The sequence below is a fragment of the Typopeltis vanoorti genome, chromosome 15 (assembly GCF_054136105.1).
Source record: "Typopeltis vanoorti isolate ZY-2024b chromosome 15, IOZ_Tvanoo_1.0, whole genome shotgun sequence".
Lineage (NCBI taxonomy): Eukaryota > Metazoa > Arthropoda > Arachnida > Uropygi > Thelyphonidae > Typopeltis > Typopeltis vanoorti.
This window is the reverse complement of record NC_143563.1, coordinates 4287917-4306216: the sequence shown is the minus strand read 5'-3', so window position 1 is coordinate 4306216 and position 18300 is coordinate 4287917. Positions and strand designations below refer to the sequence as shown.

General features: G+C 37.1%; 1 protein-coding gene across 1 annotated transcript in view; it reads right to left on the bottom strand.

The window, feature by feature from the left end:
- The window catches only part of LOC150098316 (cilia- and flagella-associated protein 157-like), a 244966-nt gene that overhangs the window by 139851 nt on the left and 86815 nt on the right, over positions 1-18300 (bottom strand). Inside the window, exon 3 of the mRNA XM_090405146.1 lies at positions 15297-15450. Coding sequence (XP_090261272.1) covers positions 15297-15450 — 154 coding nt within the window. The remainder of the gene's footprint in view (positions 1-15296; positions 15451-18300) is intronic.

Sequence of the window (18300 nt, the reverse complement as noted above, 5' to 3'; positions counted from 1 at the left end):
ATCCCCTTAATTTAAATAATGTTTATATCACCGCAATGAAGCCTATTCGCTCTTTATATTTAAGTAAATTAATTTTTGCACCTTTTTTGACAACTCGTATAGCAGAGTATATAAGTTCTTTTCGCTATACCCTTTGGTATTTATTTATTTGGTCTAGCTACTCACTGATGAAGCCTCAAAAAAGGCTGAAACCGGTCTGGGTAGTAACCTCCCACCACAATGTAATAACAGCATACATTTCCTAGGAAATGTGTTTTTACATTATGGAAAATACCAAGAATAGTGATCAGAACTTTACCACTTTTGCATTAAGATTCTTTATTTAAATTAAGTGGATTTAATATCCTCTTAATTTAAATAACGAATATTAATTGCTTTGCATAGGAAGAAAGAAGAGGTGTTCAGAAACAAATTCCTTGGGTAGTGAGACAAAGAATGTGGAAAGGGAGTTGAGGAAGTTGTTGCAGGATTGATTGGTTGGTTGGCTGGTTTATAGTTTATTTGGTACAAAAACTACAAAGGTCATACTGTACCATACTACTAGAGGTTATAACATTGGCATTTATAGAAAAATAGTTTCTCAAAGCAGCATCTCTAGGTAAACAGAACTGCTGCAGAGGGCACAGCAACACACAAGGTCAGAGGTTATTACAGTAGTGCAAAAATAGTTAACAATATAAGTTAATACATAATATATGAAACACCAAGCCAAGGAATGCAGTATCTACATATATGTAAGATTATAATAGATGCCTTTATAGCAGTACAAAAATAGGCAAAAAGGGATTATTATACAATATGCATGGATGAAAATTAAATTTAGCAATGCAGTAAAAACAGAATTTAGAATACATATAAACAGAATTTCTAGAAAGTACACAAATATGTAAGATGTCCTACAGCAGTACATGATTATTTGAAAAATAAAGTAGTAAATAAGATGCATACACAAAATGCATGTTAATTGATGCAATATCTACATATAAACAAAATTACTGCAGAGGTTTCAGCAGTACATAAATAGATAATTATAGGTTAACATATGTATATACAAAACAAGTCAAGGAAAGCAGTGTCTACATCTAGTAAGATTATAATAAACATTATTATGCTAATAAAAGGAATTATTATACAGCATTGAAGCATAAAATTTAAGTTTAGCTTTATGGTATTTACATATTAACAAAATTACAACAGAGTGATACAAATATACAAAATCAAGGCCTATGGTAATACATAATTGGTCAGATTTAACCTAATGAATAATATGTATGTATAACAGTTAAGTTAAGCAAAAAAAGTATTTACATATAAACAAATTTATGGTCAAATGTGTTTGTACAAATTAATTCTTTCTAAAAAATTAAAAACATCATGCAATTTGCCTGAGTCTGCTAGCATTTCCCTGAGTGTATATGGCTTGGTTAGATAGGTGAAAATTTCATTCCTCTCTAGTGTAATTTGACAATCTACCAGAATATGATGAATAGTGAGATGTGTGTTGCATTTTTCACATATGGGAGGGTCATCAACTCTCAGTAAATGAGAATGCGTAAGGTGACTGTGACCTATGCGGAGCCTAGCAAGGACAGCCTCCTCCTTTCTCTTTGTACGTTGACTAGAATGCCAGTGTTTAATTTCAGGTTTAATGTTATATAATTTGTTTGTTGATGTTTCTTGCTATGTTAACTCCCACTGAGCAATTAGCTTTGATCTTATAAGTTGTCTGTAGTCTGTATATGGAACTGTCAAATAGTATGTGGAGAAGGTATGGGCTGACTTAGCAGCTGCATCTGCAGCCTCATTTCCTTTGATTCCAATGTGGCTGGGAATCCAGCAGAACTGAACATCGAAATTAAGGATTTTCATTTTGTGAAGCAGGTGTAGCACTTCATAAAGTACTGGATGAGGATTATACATAGGAGAAGAGATAGCCTGTAAAGAGCTCAATGAGTCTGTATAAATTATACACTTTTGGTAGCAGTTTTCTTTTATATGCACAAGTGCAAGCTGAATGGCTGTAACTCTGCTGTATAATTACTGCAGTTCAGGTGGGATCTGATTTGAGATAATAATGTCAGGAAACACAGCAGCACAGCCAACAGAGGTGTTAGTTCTTGAACCATCAGTATAGATGGGTAAGAAATCAGCGTGTGCTGCTCTGTGTGCATTAAACAATTGCAGGTAGATGGATGATGGGGTGTAAGATTTCTGTAGCTGACAAAGTGAGAGGTTGCAGGATGGTGTGCAAACCTGCCATGGAGGAATGCTGTTATGTTTAGTGTAGCTAATGTTGTCAACATTTATACTAACAGCTTGCATAGTTTCTTTAATACACATACCAAAAGGATGTATAGCAGTTTGATGTGTGTGATATTGAGCTTCCCAATGCAGAGAGAAGATACTATTCCATGTAGGGTGATCTGGGAGAGATTTTATTTTTAGGGCATAATTAAGAGACAACTGTTTCATCGAAGTGATAGAGCTAATTCATTTGCTTCTACATAGAGGTTTGGAGTGGGTGAGGTGCGAAAGGCACCAGTAGCTATCTGTATACCCTGATGACAGATGGAATCCAACCATCGTAGGTTACTCTGTCTTTCCGAACCATAGACTTGGGACCCATAATCCAGTTTTGAACGTATAAGTGCACGATAAAGATAAAGCAATGAAGCTCGATCAGCACCCCACTCAGTAGAGGATAGAGAGCATAGGAGGTTCAAAGTTCTTTTGCACTTTTCTCTTAGTTGACGAATGTGTGCTAGAAATGTGAGTTTTCTGTCAAAAATGAGTCCCAAGAACTTGGTTTCTGTAGTTACTGCAATAACAGTAGGACCCATTCTTAGTTCAGGATCTGGGTGATGAGTGCGTTTTCGACAGAAGTGTACACAGATACTTTTTTCTGTTGAAAACCTAAACCCATTATTAAGAGCTCACAGAGAGACATGATCAATTGCTTGCTGAAGTTGTCTTTCAATTACCCTCATGTTACGTGAGTGACAGTAAATTGTGAAGTCATCAACATATAGAGTATTGTCTACAGTGGGAGGAAGCTGTTCAATGATTGAGTTGATTTTAATAGCAAAAAGGGTTACACTTAAGACAAAGCCTTGAGGAACACCTTGTTCTTGAAGATATGGTTGAGATAGCATACTTCCCACTCTGACTTGGAAAGTTCGCTTGGACAGAAAGTTTTAATAAATATAGGCAGGTGTCCTTTGAGACCTAGGTTATAGAGGTCTTTTAATATGCCATATCTCCAGGTTGTGTCATAAGCTTTTTCCATGTCAAAAAAAAACTGAGACAAGATGTTCTCGCTTCAGAAATGCATCTCTTATACATGTTTCTAACCGAACTAAATGGTCTAAAGTTGATCGATGTCTATGGAAAGCACATTGTATATTGGAAAGAAGACTGTTGCTTTCCAAGTACCAGAGAAGTCTGGCATTAACCATTTTCTCTAGTATCTTACAAAGACAGCTGGTCAGAGCAATGGGTTGATAATTATTTGCTTGTGTTGGATCTTTTCTTGGTTTTGGGATAGCAATGACAATCGACTTATGCCATGAATTTGGAAACTTTTCCTCTGCAAGTATGCCCCCAACTATATAATTTCTCCCTGTATGGCGTACACCCCCAATTGTATAATAAGAGAAGAAGATCCATTGAAGATGATAGCAGATGTTTTATCATTTCATAATGGATGTCATCAGGTCCTACTGCACTAGGGTGAGATCGTAGGAGAGCTCTTTTTAGTTCCTCCTTGACAAATGGCTGATTATAGGGCTGAAGAATGTTGGTAGAAAAATTAAGCCTTTGTTTCTCTTGCTGCTCTTTCAGCATTAAAAATTCCGGAAAATATGAAGCTGTTGCTGAGATTTTAGCAAAAGTTTTTCCTAAAGTATCTGAAATAGCTTTGGGATCAGCAAGAACACTTCCATTATAGTCTAAGGTGGACAAACAATGTATACTATATCTGCCTTTCATTTTCCAGATTTTATCCCAAACAATATTTGGAGTGGTCATTTGATTAATTGATGTAGTAAATTGGATCCATGATTGTTTTTGATTCTGACATCTTACAAAACGTGCTCTGGCTCAAGCACGCTTGAAAGTTATTAAATTTGATGTGGTGGGGTATCTACAAAATATGCTCCATGCTCTGTGTTGATCTTTTTTGGGTGGGTTCCACCAAGGCTTTGGATAGACTGGAAATCGAGATGATGTTTTGGGGATGGAGGTTGTTGATGCCTGGACAATGCATTCTGTTATATATTTTACAGCTTCATTGATAGGTGTTTTTTGACTGATGGCATCAGCATTAAATTTTGCAAGATGAGAGAAAGAAAGTATTTTTAACTTGGGTATAGTTATGTTAAAGATACCAAGCAATTTTAAACCTGGTTTTACTCCATTTTTTTTCCAAGTAAGCAAACAGACAAAATGTCAAGTTTGCACCTGCAATTTATGCAAGACTAGCTGATTCCACAGGTAGTGCAAGACCAAGGCAACTCGTGGTAGACGTGGAGCAAGCTCTGATCACTAATCTTAATATTTACACTTAATGCCAAAACACATCTCCAAGAACGGGATGTATGATGTTTTGTATTAAAGGCAAGGGGCCACTACCCAGACCGGTTTCGACCTTTATTGAGGTCTTATCAGTGGGGAGCCAGGCTAGAAATACCAAGATTTAGTAATGCAGAGCTTGTAACTATTTTACCAAAACGAGTTACCATAAGGTGTTATAACCTTATTAAATAAAAATCTCAGGAGGAGATATAGATGTAGAAAGTATTTTTAACTTGGGTATAGTTATGATAAAGATACCAAGCAATTTTAAACCTGGTTTTACTCCATTTTTTTTCCAAGTAAGCAAACAGACAAAATCAAGTTTACGCCTGCAATTTATGCAAGACTTGCTGATCCCACAGGTAGTGCAAGACCAAGGCAACTCGTGGTAGACGTGAACTTGACATTTTGTCTGTTTGCTTACTTGGAAAAAAAAATGGAGTAAAACCAGGTTTAAAATTGCTTGGTATCTTTAAAATAAGATGACAGAAAGTGTTCCAGTCAGCCTCATTCATTTTCCATATAGGTATCCATGTGGGTGAACATGGTTCCTGTGAAGACAGCGTACAAAGAACAGGAAAGTGATCGCTTCCATATATGTTCTCTTCAACGTCCCACATAAGCAGTGGAAGAATAGAAGGGGAACAGATTGTAAGATCAATTGCAGAATATGAGCGAGTAGGCATATGGAAGAAAGTATTCATCATCATCATCAAATTCCTGCCATGTACCCTCAAGAGATGTACAGGATATGATAGTACTACATGAAAAAAATTACATCATTATTAATTTCCTATCTGCAATATTCCTCCAAATCAGTCTGTTACTTGTCAAGACTCCAATATTATCAGATCTTATATTTCTATCGTCTAAAGCACTTTGTACCGTATCAATCGACCTATATCTTGGTCTTCCTCTGGGTCGTTTTCCTGCCAACCTGGCAGAGAACATTTGTTTTGCTAATCTTTCCTCGCCCATTCTGTTTAAGTGACCATACCACCTGAGATTAGCTCTGCTAACGCATTCCTGGATGCTGACAATGTCAAGTTCTTTCCTAATATCCTCGTTTTTAATATGATACTGCCATTGATACCATCTGTTCATGCCTATAATCTTTCTCAGGACTCTCATATCTGAAGTCTCTAGTCTTTGGTCAAGTGTTTTACTTCTGACCCAGCTCTCAGATCCATAAGTTAAAACTGGTTTGAACACTGTCTTGTATACAGCTAATTTAGTGTTCCGACTAATTTCTCTCTTATTCCATATGAATTTATTCAATTGACTTCCCACCATACCAGCTTTGCTGATTCTGTTGTCTATTTCTATATTTAATTTACCATCTTCAGTAAAAATGGTGCCTAAATAGCTGAAATGTTTTACTTGTTCCACAGTTTCTCCATTCACAACAGAGTTGACATTTTCAATGATTCTGCCTATTTTCATCATCTTTGTCTTTTTATTGATGACCTTCATACCATATCTATTACAAGAGCTATTCAATTTAGTCAGAGAATCTTGCAGACTTGTAGCGGATTTATTTAGAAGTATAACATCATCTGCATAAAGCAAAGAGCTGACATTAACATCTCCAATTTTGATATCATGTTTAATACCACTTTCCTTCATAATGTGATCCATATAGATAATGACTAACAGAGGGGAAAATGTACATCCTTGTCTCACACCAGATTTAACATTAAACCATCTTCCTGTAGTTCCTTCAATTCTAACTGCTGACTTACAACTCAAATAAAGACTAAGTATTGCTTGATATAATGTCCCATTGACACCATATAACTGCAGCATATTGAATAGCTTCTCTCTTGGCACCTTGTCATATGCCTTTTCCAGATCGACAAAACTTAAATACGGATCTTTGTTATATTCCCATGCTTTCTCGACTATTTGTCGTAAAGTGAAGATCTGATCCTGACAGCCTCTATTTGGCCTGAATCCAGCTTGTTCTTCACCAAGCTTTTCTTCAACAATTCTTCTCAACCGTTTCTCAAGTATACTTGCATAGATCTTGCCAGGAAATACTCAGTTGGGAAATACCTCTGTAATTCTCACATGCAGTTTTATTTCCCTTTTTATATATGGGTACTATGAGAGCTCTACTTCAATCATCGGGAATTCGTCCCTCTGTCCAGGCTTTGTGAACTATGCAGAGCAGCCACTGTAAGACTCTTATACCACCATACTTCAGCATTTCTGGTCAAATATCATCTACTCCTGCTGCCTTTCCACATTTCAAGCCTTTGATGGCTTTTTCTACTTCAAGTATGGATATGTATTCCTGACTGCATGCCTGGTCAGTGTTTTTTACCACTGTGCTGTCATCACTGCTTGTTTCATTTAGCAGTTTTTCAAAGTAATTACTCCATACTTCAAGGATATCTTTTTCTCCCGTTTTCATGTCATCTTTATCATCTCTAATTCCTTTTATAGCATTCTTTCCTCCATGCTTAAGCTTCTTCAACAACCTCTAGAATATTTTGCCACCTTCTTGATATTTATTTTCTATATTCTTGCCAAAGTCCTCCCATGACTTTTGTTTAGCTAGTTTTACACAGTGTTTAGCATTCTTGCATTTGTCTCTATATTCTCTAAGAGCACAAGCTGACTTATTTGACAGGAACTTCTGGTATGCTTTCTTCTTTTCCTTCACTGCCTCTTTAACCTCCTGTGTCCACCAGGGAGTTCTGATTTTTTTATCCTTACAAACAACCTCACCACATGCCTCTCTGGCAGAATCAATCAATGTTTTCTTCAGAGTTTGCCACTGAATCTCCAAGGTTTGATTCCTGTTCTCAAACTCTTTCATATTTCCTTCAATAATTTTTGTATATTTTAGTCTACAGCTCACATCTGAGAGCTGCTCAACTTTTATTCGCTTTAAAACTTTCTTACATGTTATTCTTTTCAATATGAAATTCAATTTTATCCTGCTCAAGACTAAATAGTGATCACTTCCAATTTCAAATCCTCTGTACACTCTGGTGTCCTGCACCAGGGAGAAAACATCACTATCAACAATAACACAGTCAATGAGACTTTGCTTATTCCTAGCCTCTTCTGTCCATGTGAATCTGTGCACATTTTTATGCTGGAACATGGTGTTAGTAATAACCAGTCCATGTCCTGAGCAGAAATCCAACAGATATTTGCCATTATTATTAGCTTTGCTCTTTTCTCCAAATTTTCCCAAAATATTTTTGTATGTCTCACAATCATTTCCTACTCTGCTATTTTGATCTCCAACAAGGACCAACTTTTCATTTTTCATTGTGTCAGTTGCTTTTTCTAAAGCCTCAAAAAATTCCTCCACTTCTGCCTTAGTAGAACCTTCTGTGGGACCATAGGCACAAATAAGTCTCATTGTCCAGTTCCCCATTCTCATATTTGCCCACATTACTCTACTTGAGACTGACTGCCATTCAAGAAGATTAGCCTCGTATTTTGTGTTGAATACTATGGCTACTCCTTCTTTTCCTTGATTGTCATTGCCTGAATATAATATTTTGTATTTATTGCTCAGAAAGATCTCACCAGTTTTGGTCTTTTTTGTTTCAGTCAGCCCTATTATGTCGATCTGGTACTTATCTAATTCCTCAGCTAGCTCCATTTCTTTGCCATTCAGGCTTCTTACGTTGATAGTACTGATCTTTAACTCTGGTGATGTTGAGTTGGGGTTTATTTTCAGATTTGTTCCAGTAGCTGACTTTTCGCTGTTCGCCCTGGTTCCCTGGCGAAAACAACAGGGGCCTTGTTTAACCGGGCGACGCCCCAGCCGGCATGAAATTTTGTCATGTTGTACCATCATTCTATATTTTGGTTTAACCAATAAGAATACAATTTGGTCGGCTAAATCCCAAATTGCCAGTCTATCCTCGTCCGTTCAGTATCCAAGTAGATACCCAACAGGGTGCACCATGAGAAGGTGAGGATTGGACATTAGGTCAGAAGCCCTGGTCGGTTCTCCGCATTCCTTTAAAGGCTATGTGGAGGTCTCCTCTCAGTTATACAGCTTTGACCCTTAAGCACCCCGGAAGAAAGTATTGAGTTTATTATTTAGAAGGGAAAGGTTCTTATTATCAAGAATTTTTTCAATACTTCATCCTCGTCTATTAGTGTTGGCACTACCCCATAGAGTATTGTGACCGTTAAAGTCACCCATCAAAAGTATGGGTTCAGGCAATTGCGAGATAAGGGGTTATCAAGATCAATTTCATTTAACTCAGCATTTGGTGGTAAATAAATTGAACATATACTGTAATAAGGAATCCCACAGAGAAGCGAATCACTACCACCTCCAGAGAGGTATTAAGTTGGACCTGATGGAAAGGAGTATGATTTCCCACTAGGATAGCTACCCCTCCATGAGCAGGACCATCTCCAGTTCTATCCTTACGTACAAGAGTGAAATTCCTAAAGTTATGGTCCTCATTGGGTTTTAAGTAAGTTTCCTGTAGACAGAAACAGAAAGGTTTGTGTTTCTTCAACAACATCTTGATATTGTCAATATTCTGGCGGATCCCACGACAGTTCCATTGTAAAAATTTTCCTATTGTTTTGATTTTACTGACTTGTCTGGTTTTTGAGAGGTTGAGGGCTTACCTTTATCAGATTTATATTTATCCACTGTTTTAGGGAAGTATGGATGGCCAGTGTCCATCTCTTCCTCTGGTAGAGTGTTCAAAACATCCAATGTGTTAGGGTCAGTTGGTATGCTTAGTTTGCTTTCAGTGGGTATTGAGGTATCCATTTTTTTGTGCGAGCATCTGGTGGTTTATCTTTGAGTGAAGTCTCCACTATAATTTTTTTGACAGATGAGTTTTCATTGAACGGGACCATTTTTGAAGTTGTCTCTGGAGTAAGCCCATAGGTCTTGTGATTAATGCACTCAACAGAGAAGCACTTACGATCGTAAAGTTCAGATATGGTGAAATTATCAAATGGTGGAATAGACATACATGTTTGAGTTGCTGTTGGCACTTTTTTAATTGTTACTTTTTCAGCATAAGAGGATCATAGAACAGGTGTAATGGTGGCTAGCTTTCTTTTTGCATCCTGATATGTAATGTTTTGTATCTCTTTTTCATCTTTTCATTTCTGTCAAGCACGAGAGCATGCTGGATGATCTCCCTGACAGTTGACACATTCAGCTTTTTTTTCACAGCAAGATTTATTTTCATGTTCTTTACTACCACATCAAGCACAGGTAGTAGAACCACAACAGGCAGTTTGGTCATGTCCATACCTTTGACATTTAAAGCATCTCAGCGGGTTAGGGATATATATTCTAACAGGACAGCTGAGATACCCTGCTTTTACAGATGTCAGAGGCCTAGGTGTATCAAAAGTAAGGATGATATTCCTGGTTGAGACCAGGCGACCATCCCTGCGTATCAGGATGCGTCTCACACCCATCACTCCTTGATCTTTAAGCTCTGAACATATCTCCTCATCAGGAGATATGTCCAGAGCTTAAACCTTAAGGAGATCCCATTCTGATATCACTCCTCTACTGGAATTGAGTGTTCTGTGAGGTGTTACTGCAATTTGTATTCCACCCATTGTCGTTGCTCTCAGTAGGTTTCTCGGAATGTTGTTTGCACATTGTTTCCACGAGGATATCACCAGAACGCAATTTCTTGACAGTTTTGGGAGATCCTGCCAGTCCTTCTAAACCTTTTTGGATAAAGAAGGGTGACATTTTCCCAATTGGTTTTTCACCTGTTGCATGAATGATTAAAAAGGTTGGTACATTTTTGTTAGCATCTGATATCTTTTGTTTCTTACTTCTGTTCCTATATGCTGTGTGAATATTATCAGTACTTGGTTGGGACTTTGTTAGGGTCCCTGAAACATTTGAGGATGAAGAATTCATATTTTAAGGAATTTTTAATTCAGCAGCAAAGCTCCCCACCCACCACGAGCCAAACATAGACGCCCACTACCCGGCAAGCAAAAAATGCGCTCAGGAGTGGAACGTCAGGGCTACCCTGGATGCTATACCGGCACTGCAGCAGGTCTAGGATCCAGACCCTGGACCATGGGGTGAGAGACTTACTGCAACACCAATGACCCTTGCAGGCAAGCCCAGTAGCCGATTGATCCTAGCTGGGCCATCCAGGACCACCCATCTTGCCAAAGCAGGGGCCAAAGTAGTGCAAGACTACCAGGATCCCCCTTTCTGGATGTCCACAGGTCGTACCGCACAGCAAACACGGTGGCAGGGCGTTGGATCCCAGTGATGGTGGTCCGGGTTAGTAGAGCAAAGAATACGGGAAGAAAAGCAAAGAAAAAGAGGAAGAATGAAAAGGGCCAGTACCATCACTGGGAGGTCCTCTCCACCACAAACAGGTGCCCCACATGGAGGGGTGTTGCAGGAAGTGAATGATAACAGTGTCACTGGTAAAGTGGTAAGCTTGTTGCCCAGATATGATGGTAGTGAACTGAGAAGGAGACCAATGATAATGAATGACAAGATGGCTGAATTATGTCATGCAGTAATAATAAATTTAGTTTAATCCTTTATCCAAGTGTGTGTGTGTGCAAACAAAGTTTGTGCCTGGAAATATCTTCAGGACTAGGGTAAAGTGGTACAGTCTGACCAAGTGAAAAATAAACTTTCAATGTCATGCAGAGAATGTTCAATTTGTAAATGTATGGTATGAATTTGAAGGAAAGTTAGAATTGTTCAAAGATGATGGGATGCATTTGAATCGGTCTGGTGTTAGTCATTTGTAACAATTGCTGTTAAATAAGAGAGCACAGGAATGACATGAAATTAGTACCACTAGGAATCAAAGAGTGGTTGAGAAGCAGGTTGTAGAAGGAGTGGAAAAGGATGGATACAAAGGTGAGAAAGTGATTACAGCAGAGCAAAGTGATGCAGTGCAAAAACGGTGAGGATGATAAGAATATAAATGAAAATCAGAGTCAAGATAGGGGAAACAGGGATCGTCAGAACGAAGGGAGAAGTGCAATATAGCAAAGAGAGTGTTTGTATGATAATGTATGGAGTATCAGAACTAAAGGGGATAAGTTTGTAGCATTGATTAAATCAGTATAACCAAAGATAATTGGCATAATTGACTGAGGATGATATAGTCAGCTCTGGAAATGTTAGGATATAAAATTTTCTGAAAGGATAAGAAGATGAAGAGAAATGGGGGAGTATTGTTAATGGTGGCAGAAATTCTGACTTCAAGATTCAAAGTAGAAAATAGTAGTAGTAGTAGTACAATGTGAAGATTCTGAAGCTGTTTGGCATGAAGTTGAGATCAGTACAATATTATATGTAATAGGATATTGTTATAGGCCAGGGAATGAGGAGAATATTGATTGTAAAATATTTAGACAAATTAGTTAGCCAAGTAAAAGAAAGATGATCCTAATGGGAGATTTTAATTATAGAAATGTGGATTGCAAAGAAGAAATAGTGTATAGTAACAAGGAGAGTAAATTTCTTGAGTTTCTGCAGGAAATGTATCTAAAACAGCAGGTGATGAAAGCAACATAGATTTATCGGCCTCTCAGGATGTGGTTGTGAATAACGTATATACACTACTGCTGTCAGTAAAAGGAATCATGAGGTATTGGTTTGGAATGTGATCAATCAAGAAAAAGTTGTCATTAAGAAGGTCTATATGTGAAATTATAAGGTGGTTGTTTATCAGAAGCTTCACAGTCAACTACTGAAAAGTTGTTGACAGTGCATGGGAAATGATAAGGCAGTATCTAACACAAGCAGTGCATAACTGCATACCAAGAATTAAGCAAATAAATAGGGTAAGAATGAGATGGATGAATGGTGAAATGAAGTAAGCAGTGTTACAAAAGGAGTTATTATGAAGGTAGTAGAAGACAGTTCGCAGTGAACAGATGCATGAGGAATATAAAGTGCTGGACTCAAAAGTAACATGTATGGTTAAAAAGGAAAAAGTTAGAGTATGAGAGGAGATTGGCCAGTCAGGTCAAAGCTAATCGAAGGAAATTTTTCTGCTATGTGGCAAGCAAGAGGAAAAATAATTATGGCAGGTTGATTTTGATGAATAGTCATGGTAGCAGAGTAATAACCACAGCAAATTATATAGTAGAATTATTTAACAAATACTTCATCAGTGTATATCGTTATGGTATCAATGATGCTAGGCAAAATGTAGAAGGGAGGCAAGAATTAAGGGAATTAAAGGTGAAAGAATCTGAGGTGTATCAAGTGCTGCTTGAATTAAACGTTAATAAGTCTGTGGAAATAGATAACATATCGTTACATATTTTTAAAGAATGTTCAAAAGAGTTAGCAATGCCCTTGTCCTGGTTATTTAAGTAAGGAAGGTTCCTATGGAGTGGAAACAAGGCAAAATAATAACCCCCCCCCCCCTCCACAAGCATGGTTTGAGAACAGAAGTTTCCAATTATAGACCAGTCTGTATATCTGCAGCTATGATAAGTGTTGGAAAAATTGTTTAGAAGTAGAATACAGGATGATAGGGTTGATCGACATAAGACTCTCTATAATGGTCAGCATGGATCTGTGAAGGGCAGGTCTTGTTTAACAATCTGCTTCTTATGTTTTATTATAAGATGACAAATGGGTTGGATAAGGGAGAATCATATACAGTGATATTCTCGGACTTTGCAAAAGTCTGAGAATATCATTGTATATGATTCTCCTCTCTTTGCTGCATAATAAGTTGGTGTACAAGCTGTAGAGGATGGGTATAGATAGTTAGGATTCATCTAACCATGGTTAGATGGATCAGTGATTGGCTCTCTGAATGATACCAGCAGGTTGTATATGATGGAACAGTATCTCAAAAAACAAAGGTAACCAGCAGTGTGACCCAGGGTTCTGTTTTTGTGTCCCTGCTGTTTAACTTCTTTGTAAATGATATATCATGTGGACTGACTGTGGATCTTTAGTTATTTGCTGATGATGAAAAGTTAGAAGACATGATTGAGGTATTCAGTGATCAATTTAAAGTGTGTTTAATCCTCATCAAGTTGGAATCATGAGGAATGTAAATGAAGAGGACACATAGGAGAAGATTCTTTAATTGTGATTGAGCAGGAGGTATTTGAGAAAATAAATAAATAACCTTGATGTCAATAAGGTGATAAGATTTGATGACATATCACCACATGTCTTAAGGGAACGTTCCAGGGAATTGGTAGTAGCATTGGCATGCTTGTTTAATAAGAGTCTTACAACAGCACAGTTTCCAAGGGAGTAAAAAGAAGGTAAAATTGTTCCACTCCATAAAGGGAGAGATATGTATGTGGGTACAAATTACAGGCCAATCTGTATGTCTGGGGTTGTGGTGAAGGTACTAGAGGGAGAGATTAGGGAGAAGTCAGAAATAGAAATGGGCTGATAACAGCAGTATTGTCTGTCAATATCAGCATGGGTTTTTAAAGGGAGATCATGTTTTACTGAATTACTTATGTACCATAACAAGCAGGTAAATACTGTGGACAGGGAAGATGAACAGTGGTGTACTTGGATTTTGTAAAAGTTTTTGATAGACTGCCACAAAACAAACTATTAAATAAATTGAAACAGATGGAATTGGATAACAGACTTCTAAGTAAGATCAGTGACTGGCTGTCAAATAGGTATCAGAAAGTTGTACATGGAGGGTGCAGTATAAAAAAGAGGAAGGTCACTAGTGGTGTGCATAAGGGTCAGTTTTGGGACCACTGTCATTCAATTTGTATATTAATGATATTGGGATGGGTTTAACTAGTGATATGCAACTGTTTGCAGATGATGCAAAACTAGGGAGAGCAATGCAGAGTCAAGCAGATGTTATGGCCTTTCAAGAGGACTTGAATAGACTACATGAATGTGCAGGTAAGTGGAACTGTCAGTTCAATGTTGCAAAGTGTAAGGTATTGAGATCTGGTAAGCAACGATGGGATGCAAAGTATACACTTGGTGGGGAAACTTTATAGGAAGCAGAGGCGATGAGAGATCTGGGAGTGGTGGTGGACAATGACATGAAATTCAGGGGCCACATTATACAAATAAATCGTAACTCGTCACATCGGTTAATGGCAATGATGCAGAGGACACTGCCATGCAGAAAGAGGTCAAGATGCCACTGTACAAGGCCTTGATCAGGCCTCACATGGATTACCGTATACAGATTAGGTCACCAGGTCCTCATGGTAATGATCATATTACTGGAAAGGGTCCAGAGAAGATTGCTTAGGAATAACTATAATTAGCACTGCTGATGTTAATTTCTTTCAGGAGGATTTGAATAGAATTTTTACTTGGACAAAAGAGTGGGGTTGTAGTTTTAATATCAATAGTGCAAGGTGTTGCATTTTGTACAGCACTATCGATAGTTCTATACTAAAGAAAGTGGATGAGATTAGAGATTTGGGAGTGATGGTTGACAGTAGACTGAAGTTTAGAGGGTATATAGCTAATGTTGCAAAGGTTGTACATCATAGTGCTGCTATGATAAGAAGTACTCTAACATGCAAGGATAAGGAAGTAGTTGTGCCACTGTATAAGGCACTGGTCAGACTATACTTGGATCTCTTACTAGGATCTCTTACTACCTAATTCACGCTGCCTCTCAAGTCATTCATGCCCATAATCATGATATCTAACTATAAAAATTTTCTTTAATTAAAATTTTCAACTACTTCAAAACTAGATATCTCCCTTGACAGGGAAGAGAATAATGTTATTATATACATACTTTTCATTATCTAAAATAACTTTCAGTTGAATTTCATGGAGCTGTTCTCTATATCTTTTCTGTTCGGTAGCTAATTCTTTTTCTAACTCTGAAATCTCACTAAGTAAACGATCTCTCTTTTTACTATATTCTTCAACCATGGCGAGTTTTCCTTCTATAATTGCACAAAATGCTTATTAGGAAGACATTTCTTTCTTGTTTTCTTAAAAAAATTCTATAAACAAGAAAATCTTGAATCTTACAACACTGAAATATTTAATATGGTATTAATTAGGTGATTTTAGAAATTATCTTATTGACATGAAAATTATAACAAAAAAATAATAAATAAATAATACACAGACAGACAGACAGACACACACACAGTAAAAAATGATTGCCAGACATACAAATATATTTTGGAAAAATTTGGAGAAAAGAGCAAAGCTAATAATAATGGCAAATACTTGTTGGATTTCTGCTCAGGACATGGACCGGTTATTACTAATACAATGTTCCAACATAAAAATGTGCACAAATTCACATGGAGAGAAGATGCAAGGAATAACAAAAGTCTCATTGACTATGTTATTGTTGATAGTGATGATTTCTCTCTGGTGCAGGACACTAGAGTGTATAGAGGATTTGAAATTGAAAGTGAGCACCATATAGTCTTGAGCAGCATAAAATTGAATTTCATATTGAAAAGAAGAACTTGTAAGAAAGCTTTATTATTATTATTATTACGTAACGCCTCCAGGGAGTCCAAGGACTCATCGACAGAGGAAACCTACTCCACAACTCTTCCCCAACTACACCAATGTCATCTACCACCTACCACCACCACTAGTATTTCAACACACAATCACAAACATCCATGCCCACAGTGGGATTCAAACCCGCAGCCTTTTGGCTGAAGAGTGGATAAGCTAACCACTCGGTTAATCAGGTCGGCAAAAAAGCGAATAAAAGTTGAGCAGCCCTCAGATGTGAACTGTAGACTGAAATATACAAACATTATAGAAGAAAAAAATGAAACAGTTTGAGAACAGGAATGAAACCTTGAAGATTCAGTGGCAAGCTCTAAAGAAAACAATGATTGATTCAGCCAGAAAGGCATGTGGTGAGGTTGTCTGAAAGGATAAAAAAATCAGAACTCCTTGGTTGACACAGAAAATTAAACAGGCAGTGAAGGAAAAGAAGAAAGCATATCAAAGTTTCTGGCAAATAAGTCAGTTTGTGCTCTTAAAGAATACAGAGACAAATGTAAGAAGCTAAATCCTGTGTAAAACTAGCTAAACAAAAGTCATGGGAAGACTTTCGTAAGAATATAGAAAATAAATATCAAGAAGGAGACAAGATAGTCTGGAGGTTGTTGAAGAAGAAATGGAGGAAGGAGTACTGTAAAAGGAGTTAGAGATGATAAAGGTGACATGAAAACGGGAGAAAAAGATATCCTTGAAGTATGGAGTAATTACTTTGAAAACTGCTAAATGAAACTAGCAGTAATGACAGCACAGTGATAAAAAACACGGACCAGGCATGCAATCAGGAATACATATCCATATTTGAAGTAGAAAAAGCCATCAAAAGTCTGAAATGTGGAAAGGCAGCTGGAGTAGATGATATTCGACAAGAATGACAGTACATTGTGCCCTTCGATTGGAACAGGCCTAAGTTTGATTCTCGTCATGATGGGAGGAATCTTTATGTGAACTTTTTAAATTGAAGGTGAGTTTGCCAATCTTATACAGAAGTAGCAGGGTCTTTTCTTCCGGAAACTTGGGTTTTTCATCCCGCATACAGACAAATCAGCCCTTCAAAACACACGCAATTTACAGACAAAAAATACTAGTTGAGGTGGTGGTGGAAAGTAGATGATATTGATGGAGATGATTGGAAGTAGAGGTTCAGTGTAGTAGTGGAGGCAGTTGTATAGTAGGTGTCCTCCTGCGATGACTCTTCAGACTCCATGGAGGTGTCATGAATAATAATAATAATAAAAAATGCTCAAGTACAGAGGTATACAAGTCTTACAGTGACTGCACTGCATAGTTCAGAGCAGGGTGACAACCCAGCAAAAATATTTCGTACTAATTTATGCAGGAAAAGGGTACTAGATCTGAAAAAAAAGTATTAAATTTTCATTTGCTTCCATTTCACTCTATTTACGACATTTTACGATATTACTACCTTATTATCATAGATGAAGTCAATGTAAAACTGCTAAATTAACACATGTACAACAAATATGAAAAGAAAAAAAAGTCAAAACTCACCTCACTATAGTCATCTATGAGTCCAAGAGCTGCAGTTGTCAAACATCATAATAGAAGTACCAGCTGTAATTCTAGCACTTCACATGTGTATCAATTTACCATATAATTTTTAGTTTCATTTTAGTGTTTAAAATAATGTAACATTAAATTTTCAGTTATTTCTTATGCTATTTACGTATATACAGGGGTTCCCACCCACAAGAAAAACACTGGAAGCATTTATTCATTATTTTTTTTTTTATCAGATTTTGCTAATTAAATTAACTCTTCAGAAATAGTAGAATCTGTAGCTGAGGAATGTTTCAATTTTTCTTTTGTCAAAAGGAATCCATTCACCAAAGGAGGTTTTTTTTTTGAGATTTCATTGCGTGAATCTACAGGCAACGCATTTTTTATAAGATATGGAGTTACATGCAGTAGTTACATTTGGTGCATCCACACTCTGTTTTCTTAGCAATTTTGCTATCAGTTGCAATTGTTTTCAATAGAGTTGGAAGTGTATCCATAAGCCACAAAAGCAGATTGTGTTCAGCATCCAGGGTCGTTCCTTTGGTTCGCACCTCCTGAGTGCAAATGTTTTGTGCCCCCATTCCATTAAAAATTAAAGGATCCCTAAGTACAATAACACGTTACGAATCATTTTATTATACTGCACATTAAGAGGAATGTATATTAAAATAAAGAAAAAAAAACACAAATATTAAAAAAACCTTATTTTTATATAATAAACAAACATACTCCTATAA